Source organism: Trichinella spiralis (assembly GCF_000181795.1).
Source record: "Trichinella spiralis strain ISS 195 chromosome Unknown Scfld4, whole genome shotgun sequence".
In the NCBI taxonomy this organism is placed as follows: Eukaryota; Metazoa; Nematoda; class Enoplea; order Trichinellida; family Trichinellidae; genus Trichinella; species Trichinella spiralis.
Window position 1 is genome coordinate 8,782,940 of NW_003526943.1, and position 16,258 is coordinate 8,799,197.

At 29.1% G+C, this 16,258-nt stretch overlaps 2 protein-coding genes across 2 annotated transcripts; both read left to right on the top strand.

Annotated features, from left to right (window-relative positions):
• Nucleotides 1-2,040: 2,040 nt before the first annotated feature.
• On the top strand, nt 2,041-3,307 carry Tsp_02093 (hypothetical protein). Its single transcript, XM_003377897.1, has 5 exons — nt 2,041-2,053; nt 2,102-2,239; nt 2,289-2,607; nt 2,665-3,090; nt 3,145-3,307. The coding sequence occupies exons 1-5, from the start codon at nt 2,041-2,043 to the stop codon at nt 3,305-3,307; spliced, it is 1,059 nt and encodes a 352-aa protein (XP_003377945.1).
• Nucleotides 3,308-6,253: 2,946 nt separating this feature from the next.
• Nucleotides 6,254-15,479, top strand: Tsp_02092 (putative calcium binding EGF domain protein). The gene is made up of 28 exons (XM_003377898.1): nt 6,254-6,301; nt 6,364-6,601; nt 7,092-7,202; nt 7,421-7,537; nt 7,608-7,745; nt 8,025-8,156; nt 8,204-8,335; nt 8,381-8,509; nt 8,564-8,794; nt 8,944-9,057; nt 9,210-9,269; nt 9,321-9,383; nt 9,869-10,447; nt 10,505-10,627; nt 10,738-10,854; nt 11,566-11,679; nt 11,864-11,932; nt 12,021-12,329; nt 12,475-13,344; nt 13,405-13,500; nt 13,688-13,804; nt 13,861-14,022; nt 14,087-14,268; nt 14,380-14,507; nt 14,569-14,714; nt 14,809-15,035; nt 15,110-15,263; nt 15,337-15,479. Exons 1-28 carry the CDS (start codon nt 6,254-6,256, stop codon nt 15,477-15,479), a joined length of 5,049 nt encoding a protein of 1,682 aa, XP_003377946.1.
• Nucleotides 15,480-16,258: the final 779 nt, after the last annotated feature.

The following is a 16,258-nucleotide window of genomic DNA, read 5'->3' on the forward strand; positions in this document are numbered from 1 at the left end:
ATTGCTATTTGACAAGTTTAATATTCTTTTGCTTTTTTTAGAAGAAAAATCGAGCATTTGAAGGAATTATAATAAATTTTACATTTGCATTTTATTAATTCAAAATAATTTTCCATGAAATTGATTTTTAGAAATACTTCTGAAGAACTATGCCAACATTATAATTAATATCGAATATTGTTCCAAGGTTTCAACTGGTTGAAAAAGATTTTTCACTTGTGAAATGAAAAATGCAGTTAAAATGGTAATTTTAATCTATTAATTTTTTAAACATGTATATATGGGTGCAGTAAAGTTTTAAAATGCAATTGGGCAGTTTAAGATTTTTCAAGTTTCCGTTTATAGCAACTGAACCATATGCATGAATTATGCTCCTGCTGACTGCTGAATTACTGCTGAAAATTATGCATCCGTTAATATAAGTTCAAGAGAAAATTTTAAATTTGCCTGGATATAAATCAATTCAATTATGTTTTTTTTCTTCTGCTTTTTTCTTTTGATGAATAAATTCGTGAATCATGATTTTGTTTTATGCTTTTTTCATGTTTACCAGTTTTGATTTAATGGGTTCTGTTTGTTGATGGAATTTGTGAATTCTTCAGCTTTTGCTACAAGCAAACAAACGTCAGCAGTATTAATTGAATGCTTTTGTGTACATTTTAAGAGAATCAAAATTTCAGCTTCACTCCACCAGATAACTTCAGCACCTGTTTACAAATTAGCCGTCATTGAGAAGGCAGTGCAATTGCAACGTAATCATCATTCAATCATCTGTTTGGATGTTGCTGTGAAAAATAAAAATTTTTTAATTATATTCCCCACCTGTAAGTTGTACTTTCGCATTATTTTCTTCTCAAAAAGAATGTCAAATTATATCTTGTAATTTTTTGTTATTATTATTTAAAGCCACAGCGATTTTCTGTATCAAACATTCTTTATTGGATTCAGGTATGTTTGAATTTTAAGAATTAAATGTTCATTATCTATCATAAATAAATCATAAATCATAATGCGAGAAAAAAGATGTTATTGTTGTTGTTATCCTTTAACTGTAAATTATTCATTACTGCTATAACATTGATCCGATTAGATTAGATTAGATTAGATTCGATTCGATTAAATTAGATTAGATTAGATTAAATTAAATTACAATGAAAAGATGAAAACTGAACTAAAGTGCAGTCAGTGCTTGGTTTTGGTCGTTGATTTTCATAAAAAAGATAATTATAATTAATACGTTTTAAAATTGAAAAAGAAAACGAGATTCAAAAGAAAAAAATGCAATATATTTGTATTGTTTGCAATGTTCGAAAGAGTAACTATGAGAATATCAGTAAACTGTAAAGCAAAAAGTTATTTCTTCTAAATAGTAGCCATTTTTTTCATTTGTGGAACTGAAATATTATAAATGAAAAAATGCGTTTCAAAAAATTTTTCATCCATATGATAATTATTTTTTAAGGCTTTTTTCAGAAAAACCTCTCGTTTCATATGAAAATTTTAATAAAAAAACAAGATGTTTTGATGGTATGAATAAAATAAAAAAACAATAAAAAGCTATTACGAAATTTATCCGAGATTTTTCTAAAGAAGGTGAAAGAATACACATTCGTTTGTTTTATCATTTTTATGAATATTCTGATTGCACATTTTGCCTGTTTCAAATGAAAATGTGAAAATATTTTTAAAACTTTCACTTCTCATATGATTAATAATTGAATTAATTCATTTCGCTTCTCAGTTTTTGTTTCCTTCACTGTACAGAGCTTGCTTTTCTCCAAAAATGAAAAGTGTTTTTAAAATTTAAATGAAACATTCTAAAAGTTTAAATTCTTTTGTTTAGCAAAGATGTGTCAGCTGAATTTCGCCAATAAAAGTGTCATGCAATCGAGGAAGAACTGAAAATTTACGTTAATCTACGTTTCACTTTGTTTGCAAAGCAAACACCTTATCATTAGTGGTGTAGGAAAAAAACTGAAATTCACAGAAAGAATCAATTATTACACAATCAATACAGTAATCAAAAGCAGATGAAAAAAGATGACCAGCAGAAGTAAGTGCTTTTCATTCAATAATAAATATATATAAATAATAAATTTAGATCAAATCTATTTTCAAAATAAATTTAAAAATCTTCAAAATGATTTGAAACCACTGAATAATTATCTGCATCTTTCTGCCTGTGATTCTACAAAATCTGCCACCACCCCAAGATGGAAATATTCTTTAAACAAATATGGTAATCGATTTTATTTGAAAATTACGTTAAACAGTTTTATTTTATTAAGCAACAAAAGAAACGGTTGTGAATAAAAAACCCTTGTCACCGGTGACAAATATTGCATTAGTTGACCGGAAAAAGGAACAGTATCCACGAATGCCGGTAACAAATTTCGAAGACGAATATTATTCCAATCAAATTTCTGATGATTACGTTAAATTAATTCGATATGGCTACAAAAGTGACGCACAAGTACAATTGAATGCAAATTTGTCCGATTTTCAAGAGAAAAATGTTAAATTTCCTTCCGCGGAAAACGTGCACGTAGATTTGTTGAATACACCTCAAGGTTCAAACTTTTACGGTGAAAATGCGAGAAAAAAGATGTTTTCCACATTTCCAAGTGAAAAAAAGGAACGAAATTTATTTTTCTCAAATTCTAGATGCTTTAAAACTCAACTCGTTAATCCAACTCCTATCAATCCTTTGTTAAGAGCTAAAAGTGTAAATTCAATTGATGCGGAGCTAAAATTTGCAAACAAGGATGATATAAAAAAAGATTTATTTAATATTAACAACAGATTGCTATTTTCGGACAGTGGTCGAAATTTAAACAATGACGGACGTGAACTGTCAAAGCAATATGCAATATTGCAAAAAATGTATCATGATTGGCAAGATGTTGTCAAAGGACATGAAGAAATACGTGTTCAAGGAAAAAAGCTTAACAATGAAGCTGTGGAAAATTTTAAAAATTTTCAACTAGCAATGCTGCATCAATTGAACATTGTCCAAGAGCTCTGCAATCAATTTCTTCAAAATGAGAAGTCTGATATCAAAAATGTCACTAAATCTTGTTCAGATCAGAGGTAAGCGTGTGAAGAAAAATCAATCATTATTATTGAATAATTTTATTTTTTCAGCACTTTTGAAAACTCTGATAGTAGCCCACCGAACAAAGTTGATTCTCTTTCAAAAATTAGCAGTTACAAAATGTACAGATTATTTTTGAACGGACGGTATCCGTCTTCAAGTGACGACTTTTATCTTGTCAATACAAAATACAATTGCTTAGATTCAAATTAAAACCTTGAACATGATCATAATAAATCATTTGATAAAATTCTTATAAATCAGGAATAAAATTAGAAAAAGGCTTCTTTATGCATTATGTAGAAATGCAACAGAAGAAGACCTTTGCACATGATAAGTGAAACAGCATGTGCAGAGTTGGTGAATAATGTAAAAATTAGTATGAAAAAGACATCATAATTGCAGTTTAAAACATTTCTATGAATACTGATAGTGATTCACTTTCTTTTACTGTTAATCGGTTTTCCATTTCATTTAATTTTATTTTTTTCCTATAATTCTAATCTATGGTCCTATTTCCTATATATGGCACGATATTCTACGACAAATTTTCTGATTGATTAAGCACTGATAAAGTTTTATTATGAAGAGTGATAAAGATTTAATGAAATTCATATTTATTTCCAAATTTCTTACACTTAATTTTTTATCTTTAATAATTTATCAACATTTCTGTCACTAAACAGAAACCTTAAAGTGAAAACTAGAAAAAATGTACAACATTTTAAAACATTTCCATAAGTTTACATTAAATTAAATAAAAAGTTACAATAATATAATTATACAATGGAATTAAAATTTCCAAAAAATTGTAGAATCAACCTCTAAGTGCTTTGAAATAACTACACCTGAATAACCAATTCTTTTCCAAAAATCCATTGTTGACTGTAAGATTTGTTATTTATATTCATCTTCAAATTTATTTAATGCATCACAAATTCTATAAAGAATATCGTTTTACTGTTAAAACAAAATGAATATAATTTCATCAAAAATGATAACATAAAATTTTTCATTTCTGAATTTCTGACCTGAAACACAAGATAACACATTGAATATTAAACGATCAGAAAAAAGAAAATAATTTTCAAAAAGCTGCCTAGTCAGGTTACTCATTAAGGTCAATGAGCTACTTTTAAAAATGAAATGAAAAAACTCTAAGTAATTTAATTTCGACTTTCTGTTTTATTTAAAATTTACAGCGCCTTTATTACTTTTTGTATACTTTATTATATATTTTCTGCTTTTCTCTTGTAGCATAATTTTTAATTTCAATGCGAACAGTAATCTTTATAATGTGATAATCAGGGTTTACAAAAATATTGTGGGAATTTTAATTATATTATTTATCTCAATGATCCATGTTTAATCGTATTGAAAAATAATGCCATTTTTTGACATATGCTTATCAGTCACTTAATATAAAAATACACATATGCATACAGATATGTCTGTCAAACTAACAAATAAAATAGATTCGCAGTTGGTCAAATAGGCTGCGTTAAACTTTTTTCCTTTCTGATGTGTAACCCTTTTTTTAATTTGAATTTGTGCTAGAGGCCTCATTTGCATGATATATATGAACAATATAATGGAATGCAAAATAGAGATTTTTCTTATAAGGATGCTGTATCATTGTTCAACAAATGCCCAAACTATAAATCTATTTATGGTTAAGATTTATATATTATATCTGTAACTGTCACAATTCCAAATTGGGACTTACTGAAAAAGCAGATTTTGACAGTGTTATTTTTATATTTTTATGAAAAACATACGTATATTACATTTTGGTTTTATCAAAAGAAGATTTTGATTTTCTTATATATAGCATCTATGAATTTTCTTATATTCTTATAACATCTCTTATATTACCTGTAATCTACAATATATAACAGAATTATCAGTCTGAAATAATATTGATGAAATTAGAAAAGAGACAAAGCATATCGCATTTTAAATTAAGAAATAAATATAATAACTAAGACGTAAATAAATATTTAACTTGAATTCATAATTTGACTATTCAAAATATTTTTTAAAGTACATTATGTTTCGTATTGCGCGAACTGAATTTATATGTGCATTGCAGAGTAATTATATTTGTCCCTTCTGAATTCAAATGCCAGTAAGATTCATGATACAATTTCATATTCATAATGTAAACCACTCAAACAAAAAATAACCTTAAACCTATTCCGGAACATTTTACTGTCAAATGAAAAAAGATCATGCATAAATTGGGAACATGAACATTTAAGCTTATTAAATCTTATTAAACATATGAATGGTCATATTTCATGAAAAGGGATAAATAATTTTCATGCATTAAAAATAGTTGAAAGAATTTTTTACAAAATTTGTACCATCGATGGCTAATTACATTACAGTTTCGTTTATTAGTTCAAGTGATTGTAATATATTTAAATTTTTTACTAAAATATCATATATCATTAAAATGGAATTATGCAAGATTATTTGCTGTTTACAATTCATCTGTTGTATAAATTATAAAATTTTGAAAAGAATTTAGCATTCATATAACCAAAGTGTGAAATAATTGAAAACGTGACTGTCCATTATTTCAACTATCCACAGTTTTAAATGCTTAGGCTGGTTTGTATATTGAATTGTTTGCACCAATTTCTTCAATGATTTGCAAACTGTACTTTTGCATTGGATTATTAAGCCTCACGTTTTTAACATGAAATTTTGATCTATAATTTGAAGTGTAAATAATCAAAAAGAAAAAAGAACAAATAACAGTATCACGTGTTAAGTCGGTGAAATAAAAATCGTCTTCCAAGTTGATGATGCTCGGATGTGTTTTTTTCTTGTCTCACGTTTTTGGCTGAATCAGCATAAGGGGCGGTATGTCCTTCAGCATGAAGTGAAGTTTTTGAATAATTAAAATTCAAAAAAAGGTTTATAAAGAAGCAGTGCAATTTTGTTTTCCCTTTTGTTTGCATCAACCAGATTATATTCAGTGTTCAATGGCCTTCCTTACAAAGGTCGAACAGCGTTTAACACGCTGACCTGCCATTAATAACCTTTAATCAACGACTGGTTTACTGTTTTCTAAGAAAACGTGACTGTCTTCTTGGATCGCCTGCATTCTGCTCACTTCTGCATCTCAGATCACGTTGAACTGCAAAAACGATGCTTCTCTTCCACCAGCCGTATACTGTGTATTCTTTCCTCGTTGTTGTAAGAATTTAAATTTGCATATTCATATTTTCAAACATTTGTTAGTAGCTTTCGTTTTGCAGCTGTATTTATCGTTTCTGGAAATAATTGAATGCGATAGATGGCAATCTTCCAGCGGCGCGAAAGAAGTTCTTCACCACAAATCAACATCCATAATCAATTTCGATCTTTCACTTGTGGTCTGCCAGAGTTCAGAAAATGATCAACAGCTGGCAATATTTCCAATCTCCGGCCTTTGCAATGGTCGTGCACAGTGTTTCAATGATGCAGTTATCAAAGAAGATCAATTCACCTTTTGCAGTAAGTCAATCGCGGAATTCACAATGCACAATTGCATGGTTAATTTTTAAATTCAAATTTTTGATGCACAAGAAATTTTTTAATCTATTTACATAATTATACTATAATAGAATATACTATAATAGAAATAGAAACTTAATAAAAAACAATCAATTTAAAATATTTTACAACTTGATTCAAAAATTGCTATTTTTTAACATTAAAATAACCAACACAGCCATGACATTATTTTCAATTTATTCAAACAAAGCCGTTGTTGATTAGATGGAAGCTCGTTTTATTGCACTACACTGCAAGTTCATTCACACTTTTCTGTTAATTTCAAACGTTGATTATTTCAAATTTATTTACAGAATATTTTGTATCGTAAAAAAGAAGATTCCATAAAAAAGAAGATTTATTGTAAAACTACATTACTGATCAGATTAGTTGATAGAATAGCATCAAAAAACCTTTTTCTTCATGATAATACAAATTTTAATACTTTCAGGTAATGAATGCTTGCCTAAATGTGGGCCACATGGAGCTTGCCTTAAAGTTGGACAGAAAGCTCGATGTTTCTGCGACAATGGATACAGTGGAAAATATTGCACAATACAAGGTGCACTTTATAGCCAAATTCATAGACTTTGTAAAATAATTTTCGAAATTTAACAGATATTCAATGTTTGAAATTTAATAAAATTTTAACATTAAACTTATTTCAGTAGTAGATTATTGGTAAATTTCTTAAAGAAAACTCATTCCTTCCTTTTATTCATAAAATTACTGTCAATTTTAATATTTAATTTCTTATACTTTTGTTATTTAATTTTTAAGAACCAAATGAATGTGCAAGCAGACCTTGCCATTTTTTGGCACAATGTACCAATGCTACTGGTGTATTCGGTTGCTCTTGTTTAGATGGATTTGAAGGAGATGGATACAATTGCACAGGTAAAATGCAACATATATGTTATATAATTAAATAATACATATATGTACATAACGTCTTTTTTAAATTAAGATATTAATGAATGTGAACTTCCTTCCAAGCAACCTCTATGCCCTGAAAATTCCGTATGTCACAACATACCAGGCAGTTATTTTTGTGATTGTGCAACTGGCTACAAATCAAAAAATGGCTTAGGTGGAATGTGTGAAGGTAAACTACCTCTGGCCTTTATTCAAACTGTTTACTTTTAGAAAGAGCGATTAAATACAATTCCATAATTTTCAATTAAAAGAATTTATTTTTTACATTGTAATGCACCAACCTTCAATGCAAAACACTTGCAGTGCACTGCTTCATAAATTTCAGTTTTTTTAAGTATTTATCATCTTACACAACCCAGAGTTTTACTAGAAACTTAGCGAATTTATTCAAAGAAGTTTATTTTACTGATTTTTAAAAGCGTATGAAGAATAAAGATATTAATTTTAGATATTGATGAATGTGAAGATAAAACGCATAACTGTACCTCTTTGGAACAGTGCATAAATACTGACGGGTCGTTTCGATGTGAAAGTCGACCGTGTGAAATAGGTTTTGAAAAAATAAATGGAGTTTGTCATGGTAAAACTGAAATGTTTTATTCAATTTTTAAGTATCTTATTATTTAGATATAAATGAATGCAAAACCAGCAATGCATGCTCTCCTGACCAGAGTTGTATTAATCTGATTGGAAGTTACAAATGCATTGATCAAATTAGTGCAGGGCAATCAAAATCAACTTCTAAAATCGACGAAATTGGTATTGCTTGATTAGAAAATTAATAAATTGCAAGTAATGTTATAGATGCATGTTTAGTTAATGAAAGTTGTGTCAAAAATGCATCCGTTTGTCATGATAGAGCAGTTTGCTTATCTCAAGTTGACAAATGTGCTTGTACCACTGGATATGAAGGAAATGGCATCCATTGCAAAGGTAAGGTGAAAAGGTCTTGCAGTTTATTAATATCTCTATTATTCATATTTAAAGATATAAATGAGTGCGCTAAAGATAAATATATATGTCCTTCTGAAACGAATTGCATAAATCTGGATGGTGGATTTACATGCTGTGATTCTGAGAAATCAAAAGAAGAATGCTTAAAAACAAAACACATTATTTGCAAAAGTGACAACGAATGTAGAAGCAATTCCAAGTGTATAGATCACCATTGTAAATGTCAGCAGGGCTTTCATTTAAATGAAAATTTGGAGTGCATTGGTAAGTATTTTGGGGTTTACTTTTTTGTCAAAAAATAAATGTTTAAATGTTTGCTTAATGTTCAAATTAATGCTTGCCTTTATAAACATTTTTTGTATATTTTAAAATAAGTAAAATGTTACAAAAGTGGCCTATAATACATATTTTAGATATTGATGAATGCAGCTTATTCTCAACCATATGTCCAGAAAAAAATTGGTGCGTAAATTTACCAGGGTCATATGTGTGCTGCAATGATACAGCTTCAGTTTCTCAATGCTTGGGTAAATACTGATGCTGAGATTGTTAAAGTTGACAACGCTTCTTTCATTTTATATTTAATGTCTAAAATTAAACTTTAAATTACATTTCATTGTATTTTTACTTCATTGCATTTTACTCAGTTTTTAAAAGCAAAATTTTCATGTAATTTTAGGTATAATCATCTATGCTCCTGTTCAAAAAGGATCAACTTTAAATAAAAAAATTTCTGCAGGTAAGCAAAATTAAAAAGAAACTAAAATTTATATTTCAATATTCCTTCAAGGATCAAGTAGTCAACAAATTACAGTTGTTCCTTTACCAGATGTTAAGACTACACCGATACCGCGTAAGTTTCTTCATGTTAAATAATTAATCGCTTAATAATTTAATTTAAAAAATTTTCCATATAATGTCAGTATACTGTAAATTAATATTATTTTATTTTAATTATCAGTGATTAAAAATAAGTAATTTAAAATTAGCACTGCTTTTATTTACACGCTTCAAATGCATGCGCATAATTTCAAATTTCTCAGTAGTTGTACTAACACACACTTTGCGGCTAAGTTAAGCTAAATTGCTGTTAGAAAATATATTTTAACCGTGCAAATTTCATTAGTCCTTACATATGCTCTAAGACTTTGCAACATATATGATTCAAGTGTATTGATTAGCTTTGAAAAAGTTTAGGGAAGTTTATTAAAAGAATAAATACGTTCAGATTGCTAACTAAATTGAAGCTTATATACTGTTATCAATAATTCCAATAAAATTTAAAAAGTTATTCCATAATATTTGAATTGAAATAATTTAAATACAAAGCTCTTTTAGAATATCATACAGACACGGTGTATATCACATTTGATACTGAAATTTCTTCTTCATCGCTGAATTTTGAAGAATTTAATTCTGGAGATAAAGTAACAAATGACTTAACAGACCAAAATTTTGGATCTGGCCTAGGAAGTGGCTCAGGTGAAATAAGCATAGATTTACTTTCATCTGTATCACCTAACACAGCGGAAATTACTTCTGAATTGATATCTGAGTTGAATACAGCCAGCACAGAGAGACCAGATTTAGATTATGAACAAACTGAGGGTGCAACTGAAAGTATTCAATCAACTGATAGTACATCTATATTAGAAAATAAGAAAAATATTGGAGATGAAAATGATAAATCTTTAACTACAGCACAAGTTGATAGTTCTATTAGAATGGAAAGTGAAGAAACAATTGATGGAACAGAATCTGAATATGTAAGGCCAGCTGTGGATTATTTTGAAAAAAAATGTCTCTTAAATGAGAGTTATTGTCACTATCACGCTAAATGCTTAAAAGCGAATTTTTCTGATGAATTCGTTTGTGCCTGCGATGCAGGATTTCAAGGTGATGGATACCACTGTGAAGGTATTTTCAGAAGGAAATTTTTTTAAAGCAAAAGACTTTTATATCAGCACATTATAGATGTGGATGAATGTATTTATTCTGATAAAATATGCTCACCGCTAGCAACTTGCGTGAACACAATAGGTAGTTACAAATGCATCTGTAAGCCAGGTTACGCTGGAAATGGCACTTTTTGTTCACGTAAGTGCACCGCTTTTATTTGCTTCATTTGCTTCACTATAACCATAACTTTATTATTATACACACACATATTTATATATGCTTTAACGCTTTACACGCTTATTTTAAAGCATTATGCCCACGCGGTCACAAACCACTCACAACGCGATGCTCACTAGAAGAGAACGGCCAAACTTGCACTGCCGGTTACACCTGCATACATGGGTTTTGTTGCCCATCGCAAAGTGGTTAGTGGGTGCATTTTTTGCTTTTTGCTTTAAAACTCTGCACATTATTTGTAATAATAGTTAAATGCATTTATTAAAGTGAATTAAATATTTAAATATAAAAAGATGAATTAAATATTTACATGCGTAAAAATATTGAATTTTTTAAAATTAATAATAAGCTATTTATTATTTATTATTTTTTAATTTTTCATTATTTTTAATTTGTGATTATATTTCATTAAAAGTTTCATATTTAATTACGATAGCTTTCATAATGTTAATTTTTCAACTGCTCTTTCAGACTTTTAACATTGCCGCATTTATAATTTAAATTTATAATTTTATATTATTGAATAATTGAAGCATAGTTCCTACTGAAATTTTTTAATTTTTAAATAGCTTCTGTAACATAAAATGCTTAAGGTAGAAAATGACATACCTTGAAAGCAAATTAACTTATGATTGTATATACATGTAGTTAGCTTATGTGAAAGTTAACTTTATAATAAACATTTATATAAAACATCCTGTAAATTCAGTTGTAAATATTCATTGATTTTCTAAATTAGAAAAACTTAAATAATACAACTATTTATGATTTTATGTATAATAATTAATTGCAGCTGGGATTAACTTTAAATATAAATTGCAGTTAAATTATTAGACAATTTTTGTAAAGATTCGAACTGTTCCGTTTATATTACTGATAAATTGAAATACTTATTTTAGCTCAAGAAGAAGACTGCTCACTTGATCCTACAATTTGCCATGAATCAGCAAGCTGCATAAATAAAGTTTGTCAATGTAATACGGGTTTTGAAGGAAATGGTTATATTTGCAAAGGTATGCCACAATGCTTTCATTATACATGATGCTTTTTTATTTTGAAACATAAATATAAATAAATACGATTGTTGTCTTACTTGTGAAGATATTCATTCACGTTAGTTTTGTTCGAGTATAATAGAAGCTTTTTCTTTCATTAAAAAATTCCATTACAAAAGTTGTATATCAATAACCAATTTAGATATAAATGAATGCGCTTTACATTTGGACAACTGCGTTCCCCCTCTACGTTGTCAAAATACAGTAGGAAGTTATTCATGCTCAAATCCAAATGATGAAAGCAAATGTAAAATTGCTGGGCTAAAATTTTCACTTTATTTATATTAATCATGATTTAGTCAGTCGTTATTGTTCAATTTTGCGCCCTTCGTGCGGACCGAATGCATACTGCAGAAATAACAGATGCGCTTGCAAACAAGGCTTTATTTTGGATAACAATGCTTGTGTTCCTGATCCGAACAACTGCAGCTCAAACAGAATGCTTTGTGATCCAAATGCAACTTGTATTAATGGAAAATGCACTTGTTCTGCTGGCTATATTGGAGATGGCTTAAAATGTTATCCAGATCCTCAAGATTGTCATAATAATGTTAGTTTATGTCATCAGTTTGCAAGATGCATTGATCGTCGATGTGAATGCATTCCAGGTAAGTTACTTTCATTTTAAATAAAACAACCTATTTTCTAAACGTATTAAATTACTCTGTGGATGTAAAAGCTTTTAAAATCAAAAACTATTAACTCATGTATTATTATATGATTTAATTTTAAAAATTAGTACGTAACATTTAGAATTTTCCGGAGATGGAATTACTTGCTTTCCGAATCCAGTTCCATTTTACAAAAATTGCACAATAAATCCTTCTGTGTGCCCTACTGAAGCTCAGTGCTATTATGGAAGATGCGTTTGCAAAGTTGGATCGACCAATTTGTGCAATAAAACAAACTTGGTCATAATAAACGAAAAAAATGATTGTCGAATTGATCCGTCAATTTGCCACACAAATGCAGTGTGTAGAAAAGGGATTTGCATTTGCAAAAAAGGATTCATTGGAAATGGCTTTTCTTGCATGGATGATCCCAACGATTGTCTGAAAAACAAAGGCATCTGCTCACCAAATGCAATTTGCGTATTAAGAAGATGCAAATGCAAAGCTGGATATGTTGGAAATGGTATTAGTTGTGCTCCTTCAAACCAAGCAACGACATGTTCATCTAATAAAGACTTATGTGACGTCAACGCTGAATGCATTTCTGACAAATGTGTTTGCCGTGAAGGCTACTTAGGCGATGGAATGCATTGCAGCGCTGACAAAGAAGATTGCATAATAAATCCATCTCTTTGTTCAGCAAATGCCCAGTGTATTAGTCGACGTTGCGTCTGTCAGTCTGGATTCATCGGTAATGGAAAAACTTGTAATGAAAGTAAATCGGATACATCATCACAAAAAAATGAATGTGAAAATTGCGACTTCAATGCAGTGTGTGAAGATAATAAGTGTCAGTGTAAACAAGGATTTGAAGGTAATGGTACTCTCTGTTACAACAATGCAAATATAAGGTGCGATGACGATGCTAAAGTTTGCGGTATCCACGCAACTTGCATCTCTTTTGGTACAAAAATGGTGTGCATTTGCAATAAAGGATATACTGGAAATGGACGTCAATGTAATGTTTTAATTTTTGCTTATTTCTTAAATTTTTATGATTTAAATGTTTCAGGTGATTTAATCAAATCAACAACTGAGCCAAACAAAGAAAAGGAAAATGGATCCAAAGAAACGTCAACATTACAAGAGAAAAAGGAAGAGGAATCTGGTAAATTTTTTCTATTTTGTTCTTTTTATTTTAATTCTCAGACTAAAATAAAAAAACATTTTTTATAATCAAAATTATACTTGACATGCATTTTAAAGCAGTGTAACAAATTATATTACAATCATTACTATTAATAGAATAATACAGTAATTATGGGGATTTTATAGTTTATAATTGAATTTTATAGAAAATCTATGTGATTCGGTGAAATGCGGACCAAATGCAGAATGCAGAATTAACATGAGTGGTTTGCCAGAATGCCGTTGTTCTCGTGGATTTACAGGGGACGGAAAAGAATGCTATGGTATGAAAATTAGATAAAGATAGATACGATTTAAAGCAAATGAAATAAATTTTCAGATCTAAATGAATGCATGCTGAGGATCAGCAAATGTCATCACTTGGCCACTTGTGTGAATACTATCGGCAGCTATGTGTGTCAGTGTCCCGATGGGTATGCTGGAGATGGTGTTCGAGTATGCACTCGAGAAATTAAAGTTTCTAATTTGAATTATATTGATAGTAAGTAAATTCAGGATACTGATTTTAATGGAAGAAACGCATTAATTTAAATGTTTAATTTTAGCCATATGTGAGAAAAATGGAATTACGCTGCAGATGACTAATAGAAGTGATTTATATGGAAAAGTATACGTAAAATCTCAAAGTGAAAATCCTGATTGCAGTCAAACGTTGCCGAAAAAGATTAATAATAGTTTTAAATTTACCGCACGCTTTGAAAAATGTGATTTTAAAAAGGAAGCAGAGGTAATGCTCATCTAATGCCTTTATTTTTTCAGGGCTTATTTTGTTAGCCATATATTTTTATAAATAAATTTTGTTCTTAAATTATAAATAAATAAATGTATATTTTTCTAGGATACTTACTCAGTTATAATGGTAATCCAAAAACATCCTTCATTTATTACCACCGGCGATGAAGCTTATAAGCTTGTATGCACTTATCCGTCGGCAGAAAGAGAAGTACACGAATCAGTCAGCGTCGAGTAAATTGAGACATTTATTGCCTCATCATACAACCCTACGTAAAATTGTTCCTGCTTTCAGAACACTCAATTCAAGTGCATCTTATGTGGAAAAATCAGTTGGAAGTAAATGCATTCTAGATGTTGTGGATGCAAATACAGGAAAGGCGATCACGGAAGCAACCGTTGGACAAAAGCTTCAAATGAAACTGAGAGCTGAATCTTCTGGTAAGTTGTGGTAGTTTGACAAACTAATTAAGCTTGAAACTTGGAAGTTGCATTTTAATGAGTATAAATAACAAGTCTGCACATATTTATGCAGGCAATTATGAACTATACGGCACAAACTGCGTTGTAATCAATATGGAAACTGGGGAATCGTTCGCTCTGACAGATGAAGATGGGTGTGCTGTTGAAGAAGAGATTTTTCCAAATTGGAAAAAAATGGGCAATTCACTTTATTCCGAATTTATTACTTTCAAATGGCCTGAAACGGCGACGGTTCGCTTCCAGTGCGACTGCTCCGTTTGTGCTCATCAGTGCCCTGAGGTAAACTGATAAATGTTACGACGATTTGATGTATTTATTTTTGTTGATTTTTCATTTTGCATTCAACATTTCAGAGAAAATGCAATTCAAAATTGAAATCACCCAAAAAGCGATCAACCACATCAACATCCAACGCAGTCAACAATCAAAATTATGTCCAATCGAACATTTTGAAAATCATATCCGATGGAAATCTCGAAAGTGAAGTAAAGTTGGATGAAATTATTGGTAACGTTTTAATTTCATTTTCAAATAGAATAACATTTCTTCATACTTAAAAAAAATTTTTTTTTAATTGCAGACTGGGAAAATTATGACAACGACAAAATTTGTGTCGATGGTACCATAATGAGTGCGTTATTTGGTTTTGGAGTCATTTTTCTTGTTGCTGCATTATGTGCCCTTTTTTTCAAACAGTTGGCTAATATACGCAACGATATTTGATAAAAAAGATGCTTTTCAACAGTTTGTGCCTAATATCCATTACAAATGAAATGAATCATGAAACGTTGCCCGCTGCATCATTTTGTTTTGTAAAAAACAATGTTCATATTTTACATTTTTGTTGTACATTTATTTATTGAATTTTTGTTTAATAAAATTGAAAAGATACAAAAAATATCATAAAATGGAAATGTTTAACATTTAATAAGAATTCATATAATGCACGTTAATGTCTATTCAAATAAAACTTATTTTTTCATTAAACTCATTTAACAATGTCTAATGACCATGCACTTTAGTATTTTATTTATTAATTAAAAAATTTTAAATATATAAACTGGAAAACAGCATAAATATGACGCCTATTCTTTCATCAATTAAGTGATTCATTTCAACTGCTAATCCAATAATGAATTCAGAACAATAAATGAAATTTAATTATAAGTATGAAAATTTTGAAAAAGTATAATATTTTACTTATAGACTAAGTTTTATTTTAAAATGAAGCTTAATATTAATTTTAAAAAACTTCTAAAAATATTATAAACGTTGGGTTCTTGTAATAATATTGTATTTTTGAATTAACTACCATATGTTTATTATAACAATAAAATCAACTATTTGTGAGTGTATATTTGTTAAACAAAACCTCAAACTACAAAAGAATGGATACGTTTGAATATTTAATAATAGAATATGAACAAAAATGCGTAAACACATTTTTACACAAATAAGTCAGATTGATGAATGTTCGTTGAATTGAAATTGAATTTACTTGA